Source organism: Pyxicephalus adspersus, chromosome 9, assembly GCF_032062135.1.
Source record: "Pyxicephalus adspersus chromosome 9, UCB_Pads_2.0, whole genome shotgun sequence".
In the NCBI taxonomy this organism is placed as follows: domain Eukaryota; kingdom Metazoa; phylum Chordata; class Amphibia; order Anura; family Pyxicephalidae; genus Pyxicephalus; species Pyxicephalus adspersus.
In genome coordinates, this window is record NC_092866.1 from 19,676,654 (window position 1) to 19,691,251 (window position 14,598).

General features: G+C 37.8%; 2 protein-coding genes across 2 annotated transcripts in view; both read left to right on the forward strand.

Annotated features, from left to right (window-relative positions):
- The window catches only part of FBXL8 (F-box and leucine rich repeat protein 8), an 8,696-nt gene extending 1,336 nt beyond the window's left edge, over positions 1–7,360 (forward strand). The window contains exons 2-3 of the mRNA XM_072422863.1: positions 510–684; positions 4,548–7,360. Coding sequence (XP_072278964.1) covers positions 533–684; positions 4,548–5,547 — 1,152 coding nt within the window. The 5' untranslated portion in view covers positions 510–532 and the 3' untranslated portion in view covers positions 5,548–7,360. The remainder of the gene's footprint in view (positions 1–509; positions 685–4,547) is intronic.
- Positions 7,361–9,971: 2,611 nt separating this feature from the next.
- The window catches only part of HSF4 (heat shock transcription factor 4), a 41,663-nt gene continuing 37,036 nt past the window's right edge, over positions 9,972–14,598 (forward strand). Inside the window, exon 1 of the mRNA XM_072422865.1 lies at positions 9,972–10,153. Coding sequence (XP_072278966.1) covers positions 10,031–10,153 — 123 coding nt within the window. The 5' untranslated portion in view covers positions 9,972–10,030. The remainder of the gene's footprint in view (positions 10,154–14,598) is intronic.

Here is a 14,598-nt window from a genome sequence, read left to right on the forward strand (position 1 = left end):
CGAGCCAGTAGCTGAAAAGCTGGCATTTGATGCTAAATTTCCATAATTGAAAGAACTAAAATCTAGTTAATTAAAGAAGGTCAGGAACTGTAATCCTGGGGAGTAAAATGCTAAGAGGAGTCACAAGATTCTTTTTGGTGCTCTGTATATCTTGTATATAACAGCCTCTAACAGCACATGGGGGTGATACACAAGAGCACAAAAAAACAATAACATAATAGAATTACCAGGTAATGATGAATCAATATTCCATCTCTAACAATCAAACCCCACCTGATATTCTTGTAAATAATACAGTTCTGTCTGTCCAGCACTAACTTCCCACGTCACCTTCCACCTGCTACAATGATTCCCATGTTCCCTTCTAATATTGATCCAAGGGCCCATAAACATTCCTTGCACAACATCAGAGAGCCTCAATGAACCAATCGGATTGAAGATAATGTGTGTTGGCCATGTTTGGTAACATCCTGCTGCCACTGCTATATATCTGTGTTTGCACATAACAGGTTATTCTGAAAGTGGAGTCACCATGTCGGAGCACTGGGAGTACATGCCCCACGATGTCCTCACACAAGTATTTTATTACCTGCCTCTCACAGACAGACACGCTGTGTCCCAGGTCTGCCAGTCCTGGGCATCTGCTGTGGCATCAAATTCTGTATGGCACTATACAGAGATCAGGTAGGTGATGAAGGTTTAAATTTTAATCCATTTGTGGAACATTTTGGATTTTTACTCACACCTGCACTGAGATTGCGGTGCAGTTACTGCTTCCTTAAACCAGAAACCATTGCCTCTCTGGTGATGCTACACGGGAGACAATCCCTGCGGCAGCCCCATAGTGAATGAATGGGGGCAGCAGTGAACGGCCAGTACTGCTCATTGCTGCTAGGCAAATGGTGACAAATCTACAACCAGAAACCACATAGCCAACATATTTTTGATGCTTTTGGAAACCATACTGCAATCAGATGCAGCCTCATGCAAAAAAAATGGTTCCCAACTTCTACTATACATTTAAATAGGAGAGGCTCAGATCATAGTAGAGCCCATGGTGCTGCAGCTTACTGATAATTTCAAAGACCCTGAGGAGCTGATAGTTGTCCCTGCGGTCAGAGTTGGCCCACAATTTGCTGCACATCTCATATTCCTATTACAATTATTAGTAACAGGCAGAAGGAGACAGATTTACCTTTATTGACTGTCAGAGACATGCAGAGCAATAAAATCCCAGCAAGGGTTCTAATCCATTCCTACTAACCTAAAACAAATATTGGTCTGGGCTAATAGAACATTTTCCCTAAAATAAATATAGAGCTGGTTTATTAGGACTGCACAAAGAACAAGGATTCTGCTGCGGCAGAGACTCTTAGATTGTGAACACAGTCCTGGGTGGATGTATTGGGAAGTCATGATAATTCTGAATCTAGGGAGAATATAACACACATTACATTCATTTTCATGGAAGCTAAGCCAAGTTACTGAAGCCAGATGCAACATGTGCTGACATTTAATTATTGCCCCTGACATCCACCAACCAATGGGTATGTAGCCTGCTGTGTACCTTAACAATGGAAACCCACATCTAGTGTTCTGTTCAGATTTTCTCATAACATTACAAGAATATTGAATGGCTGATAATTTGAACTCTTGGTGGGATTCATTTTAATCCTCAACTACAGCTCTGGTTAAAAAATAATTTCAGAGCATTTTTTTTATTCTCAATTTTTACTTTAGGGTAATAGGATTGAGATTGGTTGGTTTACAAGATGAAATATGTACAGTAGGCAGTGACCTAGTAATTCCTAGCTCATAGGTTTATACATTTAGAATAAAAGTTAGTGGCAACCTTTAAGACGCCACCTAATGTATTCATAAATGTTGTGAAATGCAAGCAGAATAAGTAGCTGACTTTACCCCAGTATCTGCCCCCAGCTGTCTCTGTATAACAAGACTCAGAGTAAGAAGAGAAGATGCAGCACAAGGAGCCAGTTTATTTGCCTGTTAAAAGTAGGAAAGAAAAGAGTGACAGAGAGATTAGCTTATCACAGTGCTGCTTATTCTTCACCATCCAATCACAGGCTGGGGGTGGGTCCATGACAGCCTAAGGTCAGAGGAAGTGGGCCAAATTATGTTGGCCATCATTGAACCATCATCTACTATTGATCAATTCCTCTAATGAAGATGGAAAATGATTACACGCTGAATCAGATTCAATGGTGACCGAGGACTGACATGTTTATCAAACCCACAAAAACAGGAAATGTGACTCAGACATCTCCCTGCATAGCCAGGTGGATGATGTGACTCCGGTACAGCTGCAGAGCTTTGCATGTTGGCTGCCAGCAAACTGGTCAATGAGTGTTCATTGTCACATTGCTGAGATCTCATCCTCACGCTTGGTAGATGAGTAATCATTATACAAAAGAGTGATGGTAGTCTGATCTCTGAAAACATTTTATTAGGTGGTAATTAACTCAAATCCTGTAAAAACAATAAAAAAACCTGATTGGGTTAAGCCCTGTACAAACCTCAGATTTCTGTCACTAGAGTAAAAAACAAAATAGACACAAGGGTTTTTTTAAAGGCAGTAGAGCTAATTGTATTCAGTGATAATATGCATGGAATACATAATCATAGTTGTGCAAAATCAAATGTACATAGTCACATGAAATTAGATGGTGCAGAGTGGGAAGCTTGCCATCCTATTTGTACTAGACAAAAGTAACCTACGTCATGAATATAGAAAGTTCAGTATATCAACTGCAAATACATGAACAGTATAGTAACGAGGTGACTCGTAGCCGGAAAAAGCCGAACCCAACGCGTTTCGCCCAAACAAGGGCTTCTTCAGGGGTAGCTGTGCGTCTGATATAGCAGTTGTATATATTTGGAATCAATTTTCATGACACAGGAGAGCTGCGGCTGCAGCTGCTCCCTCTTCTACCTCCCCCCTCATTCTCCAGATGCAACAGTTTTACCTGCCTGGAATACCCTTTATGTTCTGTATTAATATTCCAAATATTTACTGTTTACTTTGATTCAGGTTTGCAATCTGCATTGTAATTGTAACTCTTGTCCACTATTCCACCTTAAATGTTATCTTATTTATAGAGAGAACAGATATATGGTTACCAATCAAGGTGTGACCCCCTGTAATAGTGTTTGTTATCCCTTAGATAACTTGAAAAGTTTTTTTTCTCTGGGCTTAGAGGTTCAGAGATTAAAGATGGGGATATATTAGAAGACAAGTTATACATGTACTGTGAAAATAATTACACTGACCCATTTACACTGGAATGCCAATTATAGTAATCCTCTAAAAAGGTGTTGGAGTATTCGCCAGTTGGGGAGCAGAGTAAATCTGTCTCTATTACTGCCGCATTTCGCCTAAGGGCTTGTTCAGAGAAAGATGAGACACAGTGGTGCGGATTTTCTTCGAGTGCTGGATAGAGTGATTGTCCCGGGACTTGATTTGATGTTAGGAGTGACCAGAATAATGGTTTCCAAAGTATTTTCCACGGGAAACCCTTTAAGTGGCTGTAGTAAATGTTCCAACAGAATGGAAGTGATTTTCAGGTCAAAGTGAAAAGAAGAACTTGCAGCAGAACGTGCTCCATGTTGTAGCAGCATAAGGGGCATGAGAGCAGCTCTGCTGCTATAACATAGAGCCATTTCTGCTGCAAGTTCTTCTTTTCACTTTGACCTGAAAATCACTTCCATTCTGTTGGAACATTTACTACAGCCACTTAAAGGGTTTTTCGTAGAACATACTTTGAAACCCATTAAAAATCGTAATAAGACCCGGGGACAATCACTCCATCCAGCCCTTGCACCATTGTGCCGCATCTTTCTATGAAGAAGCCCATATTGGGTGAAACACGTAAGGAATAGAGACATAATCACTTTGTTCTGCAATGGACAAATACTCTTTACAGCCTATTATTATATTACAATTACATAATAAATGTTTTTACACCACATGTATAATTTTTCTTTTAATAACCACAGTTGTTTAAATTGCAAAACAATCTTTTATCTCTGGACCTCTAAACCCAGAGAAACAAAACTTTTTTTATTCAATGTTATTTTAACTAGCCAACATTCCATACACATGGCATTCTTTTAGAAAATGTAGGCCTTACCACACCACCTCCTAAACACAGGAGGAAAGTTCCTATACTTGATACTTGGAGACTACAGGTGGCATTAAATGTGTGTTCTACTTCACATGTCTAGCCACACCCCTCCCTAATGACTACCTACCTCATGCTTTGGTGACTCCTGGAAAAGCCAAATATATGTAGTGTAGCATATATAGTCAAGAGAACTTGGATGGACAGTAAAGGTTCACCATGTTAGTCATGCATCTGGCATTTCCAGAAATTGGTTATCATGGACAATCCTTGTATTAATCTCATAATCTCACAATCTGATCCAACAATAGAAAACAAATCATTTAGCATTCATTGAGTGTAAATGTTCCTCAGATGTATGCACATATCACTATTTCAGTCACATCTGTATTTTTCCTTCTCTTATAGCTGGATAACAGAAGACCAGTTACATTCCCTAGATGGCTTGCAAGATTTCCTTGGTCAGATTAGACAATTGAAGATCGTGTTTGACCAATCCAAAGAAGCAAATAGAAAAAATGTCACCCAGATCCTTAAATGTTTGGCCAAGGAGGGCAGAAAGTTAGAGAGCCTCACCATCGCATGTTGTGGGGAGAACCCTTTTTTTTATTCCGGCATGGAGATTTTAGACAGCATCATGGAACTGTGCCGGAAGGAAAGCTGTGTCGATCTCCATCACATTGACTTCAGAAAACTTCCATTTACTCTCAGCGATGGTTTTATCAGGCTCATTGCTACTGGGAGTCCAAATCTCCAAAGCCTGTACATCAACAATGGAACATTGGTTTGCAAAGTGACTCCCGATACTCTAATCGAGGTTTTACAAAAGTGCCCGAAACTCTCTGTTCTTGGTGCCTTTTGTTCCAGTCTTTCAGAAGACGTGTTCCAAGAACTAATGAAGCCAGAAAGGCGGCCTTTTAGGCATTTGGATATTATGTGTGAGCGTCTTGATAAGTACATGCCTGCTATTTCCGATGAGGTTTGGGGATTGCTTTCCCAACACCACCCTTCTCTGTCCGTAGATATGGAGTTTGACCACACTGTCCCGGCATGGAAAATCCCTCGAATCCTAAAGCCGAATATTCCCATAGCTACATTACAGCTCAACACTTTCAATGAAATGACAAGACAGCTGACATTTGTCAGTAGCCACTATGTGCGGACTCTTAGGAAGCTTGTGGTACAGACCACCTCGTCTAATGGACTCGACTCACTCTTGATTGACTTAGCCAAAAAGTGCCTTAAACTGGAGGAGATCCATTGCTATTGTGTGGTTAGTCCTGAAGTTGTCCAGGCTTTTCTAAAACATTGTCCTCATTTGAAGAAATACACTCTCAAAGTTATTAAAGAAAAGAATCCTTGGAAGGCAACCTATTGTCAACCAAAATCCCCAAAACCTATAGCTTAACACTAATTTTGAAGACAAAAGTGGCCTTATTTGATAAAAGGTAGACATTACATGTGTGGGGGAATAATTGTAAAACCAAAAATTCTTTGCATATTTATTAACTGCTTAGGGAATGCTTTTCCCAGGGAAACAAGAAAAAGAAGATAAAGTGAGTGAAAACTCTTGTTAGATAGTTATCACTTTAAACCTAGAAGAAGACCAGGCAGAGGTGGCAGACATTGTAATGGAGGGATGAGGGACATCAAAGCCATCACAGAACTGGAGGGGACACTTTGGCAGGTATGTGACTCATAACTGTGCACAGCATATGTCCACCTTATGTCAGACTTATGCCCCCCGCCCCTGCTGTGATGGTTGCAATATCCCATCTATGTCCGGTTTAAATCAAATGGTTTTCCCAGGGACTCAACAGTTAGAAGACAACTCCAAAGTGAGGGAAATCTGTTGTACAGTTGTCACCAGAACCAGAAATTACCTGCCAAAGTGCCACCTGCCAGTGCTGCAAAAGCTGCAATGTCCCTCTACACACTCAAAAGTAAGATAAATGTCATGTTAGACAGTTGTCACCAGAACAAATGACCACCCTGAGTGCCAGCAGTTGATTTAAGTATATACTCGAGTATAAATTTACAATTTTTCTTTACTTGAAAATAACAATATAAAATGAATCTCCATTTATATTTGGATGGCACCTAGTGGCATGTCTTGAAACTGCACTTGTCTCTGGTTTAACAGATCAGAGCTGTCAAAAGCAAACTGTTTGTAACACTCCACATGAAGACACAGCTCCATCTAGTGGTGGCCATCAATAATGCACAAAAATATTTTAAGAGTGAGTGACCCATCAAAACAAACTCAAAAGTACAAAATACTAAAAAGGGGGAAATATATACTGACTGAGCACTTATGTTTTTAATTTTTAAAGTAAATGCTTTAAAAAAATGCACCCGAAATGTATTTATTCTCACTTTTTATTGGCATTACTAAGTTTTTACTGTTTTGAAAGTTAGCAATGCTGGCACAGGTTTATACTCAAGTTGGTATAGTTTTCCTGTTTTATAGGTAAAAGAAGGTATCTCAGTTTATACAGCCAACAGTGGGCCCCTGTGCAGAACTGACCCGCTAAATTGATTTAGGGCACCTGTTGGCTGAGGGGGGTCTGGGGCACACTTTGCACATCCCTATGTCTACCCCTGAGAGTACTCTCTCCAACCTGACCACTGTACTGTATAAGGTATAATAAATAAAGTACTTTGCTTCTGAACTTTTTGGACTTATAGATGATTTAGAGTGAACTTGGTATCAGATATACATGAGCCCGAAACAAGTGTCCCCAACTGAAGGGTAAAGTTTTGACTGGACATACACCTTAAAGACAGCGTTTTATATAATAACATGTAGTTTGTTTTTTTTATAATACTGTTGTCACATAATGTGAAGTTTATTCATGTAGACATTCAAAAAATCCAATCAGAAAGGTACAGAGAAGCACAGGGCAGACTTTTGTGTTCCTATGGAGTGAGTAATGTTGGGGGGCTTGTGATTAACTGGACATGGCATTGTCCTTATCAGCAACACAGAAGGTGAAATGACATTACCCAGATATTACTACTGGATGTCGGACTATGATACAACAAATAAACATCATATAATAGTACCTATAGTACTATATACTACCATAGTACCATTCAGAAAAAATCCTATTCATTGCTATAGTCTTAAACTTCAGTTCTTGAAAAATGCACTTTTTTTTAAACCAAACCAAATATTTAAGTTTTGCAATAATGTTAAATAAAAGCACCTTTGTCAAAAATGTATAGCATATTGAGTTTTTTTTATACCATGCACCTCTTTGTTTTTTTCCGGCTATTTTCTTACTTTTACCAATATATTTGGAAGAAAATTTAAACTTGTTTTATATAATTTTTCCTCTTTTGCACAGTATATTATTCACAGTACTCGAGGATGGATCCTGGATGGGAGGTCCAGTAGGTGACCCCTTAGGACAGATTGTGGGGGTTCACCGTGGGTTGTATCAAAGCAGAAGGGGTAGTTCACATTGTTGGATTGATGCTGTGGATTGATGATGTGGATTTACTTCTGGGGACTTAGGAGGTACTTTTAAAGTGTAATTATGTGTTGTGTTTTTTTTTACTAATTTATTTTTATATTTTTTACTGTAGCAAAATGCATTTTCATCTCATTCACTAATCTAAGTGAATGATCCTTTGCAGATTGACAGCCTGAACTCCAATGAGTTTACAGTAGCACCCCAGGTTAGCAGTCATCAAACTTTGCTTTAGGTTAATTTTCTAGGACATGGCTCCATCTAGTGGCACAAACTAGTATCAGTTTTGAATGAGCTATAAGTGGTGACCTGGGCAGAAGGAAGAAGCCTCATAAAGTGCTAATTGTGTTAATACATGACATTGATCCTAATATAAAGTGTGTCTTAATTAAGCAAAGGAAGAAAAAGACATGTCAACATAGAATACTGCAAGGAACTGGTGCTGCAGAAATATTTTTTAGTAAAATTTGTTATCAAATTTATTTTAACCTTACTTTTCCAGCGAATTACTTTGTCATCAGTAGCCCTTCGGTATTTTTCTGCATATTAGATCTCCGTGTCATAGTGCATATAAAAAGCCCTCTGACAGATATAGTATGCAAGGGGTGGCTTATTATTGGAATCTGGAAGCCACCTTTTAAGGACCTCACAAATATCAATTTATTTTTTCTATGAAATCAGAAAAGGACAGTGGGGAATTTTGATCATCCCTGGCAGTCAGTGCTCCAGCACTACAGTCTAGGACTCACTTGCCTTGATGACAGTCGGTCCCAGCAATTCAAGTTGGCCCATCAAGATTTCATACCACAATAAAAAATGTAATTTTCAATTCCAATTAAATAGTGATTTCACAATGAACTCTTTATTCTCCTAGTAATTATAATCAAAGACTTATATGTTATCGCCTACCATCGATAATGTAACCCAACTACAGAACATATCAGGTACCAGTATACAAAGTTGCTAATGTTTTCAATTTTAGCAACACTTTATTCTGGCCTTAAATACAATTTTCAGATAATTGCAGCTTACAAAAACTACTGAACGGCAGTATATATTCTACTGAACCAATTAAAACATAGAGGTGCCTATAAATATTTGATATGATTGCTGGGAACATCCATTATTCTAAAGCCTAAGCTAATGATAACACTATAATAAATGTTTAGTAACATAATGGTAAAAGAGTGGTAAAAATAGCCACTGTACATCCCAAACAGGTCAGAAACAAATTCAAGGAAAAATCTGGTTATCATGGGAGCGATGGACCCTCATCAGCCCCCTAATTATCATGGGCACCATGGGCACTCATCAGATCTTTGGTTACCATGGGTAGCATGGGCACTCGCCAGGCCCTTGGTTATCATGGGCAACATAGGTACTCATCAGGCCCTTGGGTAGCATGGGTAGCATAGGCACTAATCAGACCCTACAATATACTGAGCAACATGGGCAGTTATAAGACCCTTGGTTATCATTGATAGCATGGGCATTCATCAGACCTTTGTCTCTCATCTGCAAAATAGGCACTCATCAGACCCTTGGACATCATAGGCAGCATGGATGCTCATCAGACCCTTTGTTATCTTGGGCCCCATAGGCATTCATCAGACCCTTAGTTATCATGGACAACAAAGACACTTATTAGATCTTTGCATCATATTTTATTTATTCACATATGCTAGCCATCTGTACAACCCAATAAAATCCACATAACTTTAGAGAAGAATAGGAGAAGTCCCATCAATCTCTAAAAAATCTGAAATCTATTATTTCTACCAAAGTAATGCAGCCCAGGGCTTGTTTGTATGAAAATACCCTACCAGTATATTTTGGGTTATGGGGGGTTCCTGCACATAATCCACCTATTCACATACAAACTCCATGTTCATAATGCCCACATAGGGAATAAATCCATGACCTGAGTGCAGCAAGACAGATTCTATCAACTTTGCAACTGTGCTGTCTGTCTATACCACTCTGCAGGTATACAGGTGCCCAATGCTGGAAGTATGAGTATCAGATTATTAGAAGGTGATGCCTAACTCCGTGATAGTATCTTGGGAGGTATTTATCAGACACAACTTGGTACTCTTTTACAGATGAGAGCTGAAGTGTCTTAGCAATTTGCAGTGATCCATTGCTGTTTGGTGGGTTTGTATGAGCCCTTTACATAATATTGTATGTTTGTTCAGAGCTTTGTATGAATACTGCATCACTGAGCATTGTTCTGGGGAGAGGGGGTTGGTGCCAGCAAATTAGTGCTGAGTGGTTTACAGTGTGACCTGGTGGTGTGAATCAGCTGCAGCCACTTTCATTGTGACATTGTGACCTCAGTACATGGGTTCTTCTCAGCTGCCCCTATCACTGTACCATCTCATGGGCATGGAGATTGAGTAGCACACATCTATCACCATGCAGGAATCTGCTAATTCCCTGGCAATGGACGGGTACTGCAGCAATGTGCCAGCCTTCCTCACCAAGCTGTGGACACTGGTGGAAGACCCCGAAACCAACCACCTTATATGCTGGAGCATGGTAAGTGTTTCATTGGTGCACAAGGCCACAATAAACAGATTTAGAACTGTAGTGATTAGAAATGCTACAGGGATTCTGTATGTCTTTTCGGTATATATAAAAAGGTTAAATATTGTACCTAGAAATAAAAAGAGAATTTAACGACCTACTAATCAGATATATTTTATGTTTCAATCTTATTATTTTTTTACTTATTTATTTTTTAATCAGATATATTTTTATGTCTAACCTTTACCTTTATGTACTTCTGCCAACCATGTAAGGTACCTGGTTGACTCTGTAAAAAAATACATTCACTAGAAACCAAAACCCTTGGTTATATAAGTGTATTGACTTTTTACCCAAAATGAATACATTTTTACATTGGACTCAATTGGCTCTATTTATAAAACCGAGAATCTGACATCTCCTTAAACATTCCCTGGTGGGAATCAATTACTGCCATTAAAACCCATTGGAAGATTCCCACGAGGGAATGTTTGAGAGAATGTCAGATTCCCTGTTTTACAAAAAAAGCACAATGAGAACATGTATGATTATGATTTCGATGTAAAAAATGGATAAATGTTGAGTAAACGTTGGGTGATAACACATATTAGACCCTTAAGTTTACTTTATTATATACAGTATGCCCATCTATTCTATTTTAGCATTACTTGGATTAATAATTTAATGTTGTCTATATTTAAATTATTATTTCTATAAGAATGTTTAAAAAAGATGTTTCCTGTTTGCAAAATTTGATAGCATATGCAATAAAAAAGGATGATGACGTAATATTAGTATATCTGTAGGTTTATTCTTATACAGCTGTGAGAATATGTTTGTAAACTTTTTGCTGTAATATTGCATAGGTACCGGTAATCTAGTAAAAATATTCAAGGCAATCATATACAACCTAGCACACATATTATAATGCCATATCTTTATAGGAAATGGTGTAGTTCATTTGAATAAAAACATATCAAATCCTTGACATTAGTATCCAGTCCATTTACATTGTTGGCATTCATACCAGCAATACAGTCCAATTCTGTATACAAAACTGTTATAGAGATCATATATTATTGGGATGTCTGATCATACCACAGCATTTCAGTGGTACTGAGGTCTGTACTTATTTCTTAAAAAAGTATTCTTTCTATATAAGATATTCTGTAGTTTATATAGTTCAATTTTTTGGGGTTAATAAAATGTTGCATAATTTTTTAAGTTTCAAAGAGTGCTAGCATTCAGTTGTAACATCATATTTGGAATTCATTAATATCTGCTAGCTTGTGAGACAGAAAGCAGACTCATGTCTATGTACTCCCAATACCATGCTTTACAATTGGTAAATTCTTCTAGTGGTGGTATTACATTTGTGGTTGCTACTAAGCTAACCCTTAGTACATTTGTTATAATGTTTTGCTTTTGTTTCACCTGGTCAAAGATATTTGTTACTCCCATGCCATAGGACATCAGAGTGAACTTTTTCAAGGCAGAGAGAGATGATTAGTTTATGCTCTTGTAACCTCCTATGAGCACTATTGTTCACTTATTTCTATTGAGCAATGAATGTGATGATGACAAGTGCAAGAATAGTGTACAGAGCCTTGGTTGTCCTCTTCAGATTCCTTTTCACTTTTTTCAAGGTTGCATGACATGCTTTAATTTTTAAAGGACATTGTAAATGGTGACTGATCTGTTGACTGGTGGAGGTCTAATTCCTTGGAAATTCTTGAGTCACAATGAATATATATATATATATATGATATAAATTGTAAGCTCTTCCCATCCTGTGTCTGTATCTGCCTGCCATTTGCAACCCCTATTTAATGTACAGCGCTGCGTATTATGTTGGCACTATATAAATCCTGTTTATTATTATTATAAATGGGTTAAACTATATACCATATAAACAGAAACTTAATTTATTAACCCCTTGAAATAATGTTTAGGTCTAGGTCTGGGTAGGGAACCCCTGCTGTAAATATTTTACTATGGCCAATAAGAAGAATGTCACCCTTACAGATAACCAAAAGGATAATCGGTGTAAATTAAACTGAGAATCACAAACTGCCCAATTCTCAAGGACCCCCCAGCAACCTATGGATGGACTCTAGGGTTCCACAAAACCCTGGTTGATAAATACTGTTCTAAAGGCATTACCTGGATGAGTTTGTTGCTTTATTAAATTAGTTTGCAGACAGGTAGTTCTTTGCTTTGTGCTGCTTGGAAGAAATAGGTTGCATGGTCTGAGATACTAATGTGTGTGGCAATATCATGGGGGGGAGTATTAGTCAGTGTCACTTCTTTACCAAAATCTGCATAAACCATAGCTGTATGTATTAATATATTGAAAACATTACATACAATCTTTATAAATAATGTATCTTATGATACCTAATTCATATGAGTGCCACCCCTTACTGTGAAAACACTAATTGTATGACTGTCATAATAACATTGCTGAATCCAGAACCTAGAACAAGTGTGCAGGATAGCAGTGCTGATCTTACTGGTGAATTTATGACTCCAAAAAGTTTTTTTTTAGATTGGAGAATGTGCTGCAATTAGAAGTTCAGAATGTCCGAAGTGGCTGTACCCAAATTTCTCCAACAAAAGGTTTTCATGACATTTAATTAAAGCAACCCTTATCTTTGCTCTTATCTTTGCCAGTGATTACAGCCCCAGAGACCGAGATATTACCCAACTGGGTGTTGCCGTTTTTATTAGGTAATGCAGGAATTTTACAAACATCTATGCTTTCCTGTGAAAGTCCCGTGTCACTGATTTCTGTATATGGGAATTGACAATACATTCTAGTAAGCAGAGGAGGAGAAAATAATCTAAGTTCTGGCATTTGAGGAAAAAAAATACGTATCAACAACAGTGCTGTGCTTAAAATGCACATTTTGATGCCAGTAAATTTTAAAACATCCAGTGGTACAGATTATAAACATGCCACGTGCTTTTTGTTTTTGGAGTGGAAATAATTGCTTTATTGTTTATTGGTTTTTAGGGGTTGCTTGAGCATCAAGTAATCTCTGCCTCTGGTAGATATCCACTGGCCCCAAATGATATTTTAGCTGTTTGTGAATGGGGGAATTCTTTCAACTGACCACTAATGTAAGGGGCATTGCTTATATTATTCAACATAGTAAAAAAAAAACATTTTTCACACTGACCACCAATGGAAAGAACATATTTCCTATTAACCATTTAACCATGTAACAGGCCACTGACCACCAATGTAAGGGGCATGCTTTCCACTACCCTCAATTTAACATATAAGTATTGTACCCATGCAAAGAGACGCTACGCTGACTACCATGTAAAGGAGCATTGTTCCTACTGATCACAAAAGCACATGATTTTCTTTTTTCCCAATGTGTTAAAGCATTTTTCCCATTGACATGCAATCTCAAGGGGTCCTGCTTCCATAAACCACCAATGGACACAACACAGTATTATTGCTTCATGTTTGCCCCCCGTTTGCAATCACCACCATCAACTTGTTACAGAAAATTATGCTTATTCAAAACAGGGAAATGTGAAATCCAACATTGATACAAAATGTTCTTTGTAAAAAATATGGGGTTTTAAAGTCTTATGCTAGAGACACCTTTGAGCACTGTATTGCATAAACTTCAAAGCCTAGGAGCTGTATTGCATTTCGCTTTTGTTAACTACTTTAAAGAGTATCAATGTTTTATTGTGCCATTTCCATATTTTAAAATAAACTGACCACCAAGGAAGGATAGACCTCACTGACCTCTAATAGGGGCATTTTCCATTAACTTCCAATTTATAGAGGGCATTTTTCCACTGGCCATTAGTTGAAGGGGTCACTTTCCAATGACTACTCATGTAAGGGACCTGTCCTAATTTACCATCAATATAAGGGGACACTACAGTAACCCCCTCAACTTAAAGGATCCATCTACAATTTACAAGTAGCAGAAGTTTTCTGTTTTTTTTTCAGTGATGTCTGTGAACTGATAGACTCACAATTAAAAAAATTAGTTACTATCTAGATGTATTCAAAATGGCACATGGTGATGATAATGAGGTCATTCTCAAGTGAATATATGTAGACCTAAAATTTTAAGAATACATATGGTGCAAAATCTTACAATTAAAAGATGAGCAAACTGCCTTGCAGTCTTATTTTACACCTTAATCCTAATTGTCTGCCATATCTTGTGTCTACATTTTCAGACCTTTTTGTTTGTCTCAGTCATAAGTCATGTCATTACTCAGTCAGTTGTACTGGAATGTGACCAAGAATGTATTAATGTTCCAAATATTTTAACAAGGTGAAATGAAATCACAGATGAGAAATACCAATAAACACAGTATAGGAAAACAGTCAATGAACAAAATTAGGTTTGTACCCCAGCTAAAATCTTTAATTGCTTGAATTGCAGAAGATATTTTCTCACCACTTTTCTCACAGACAA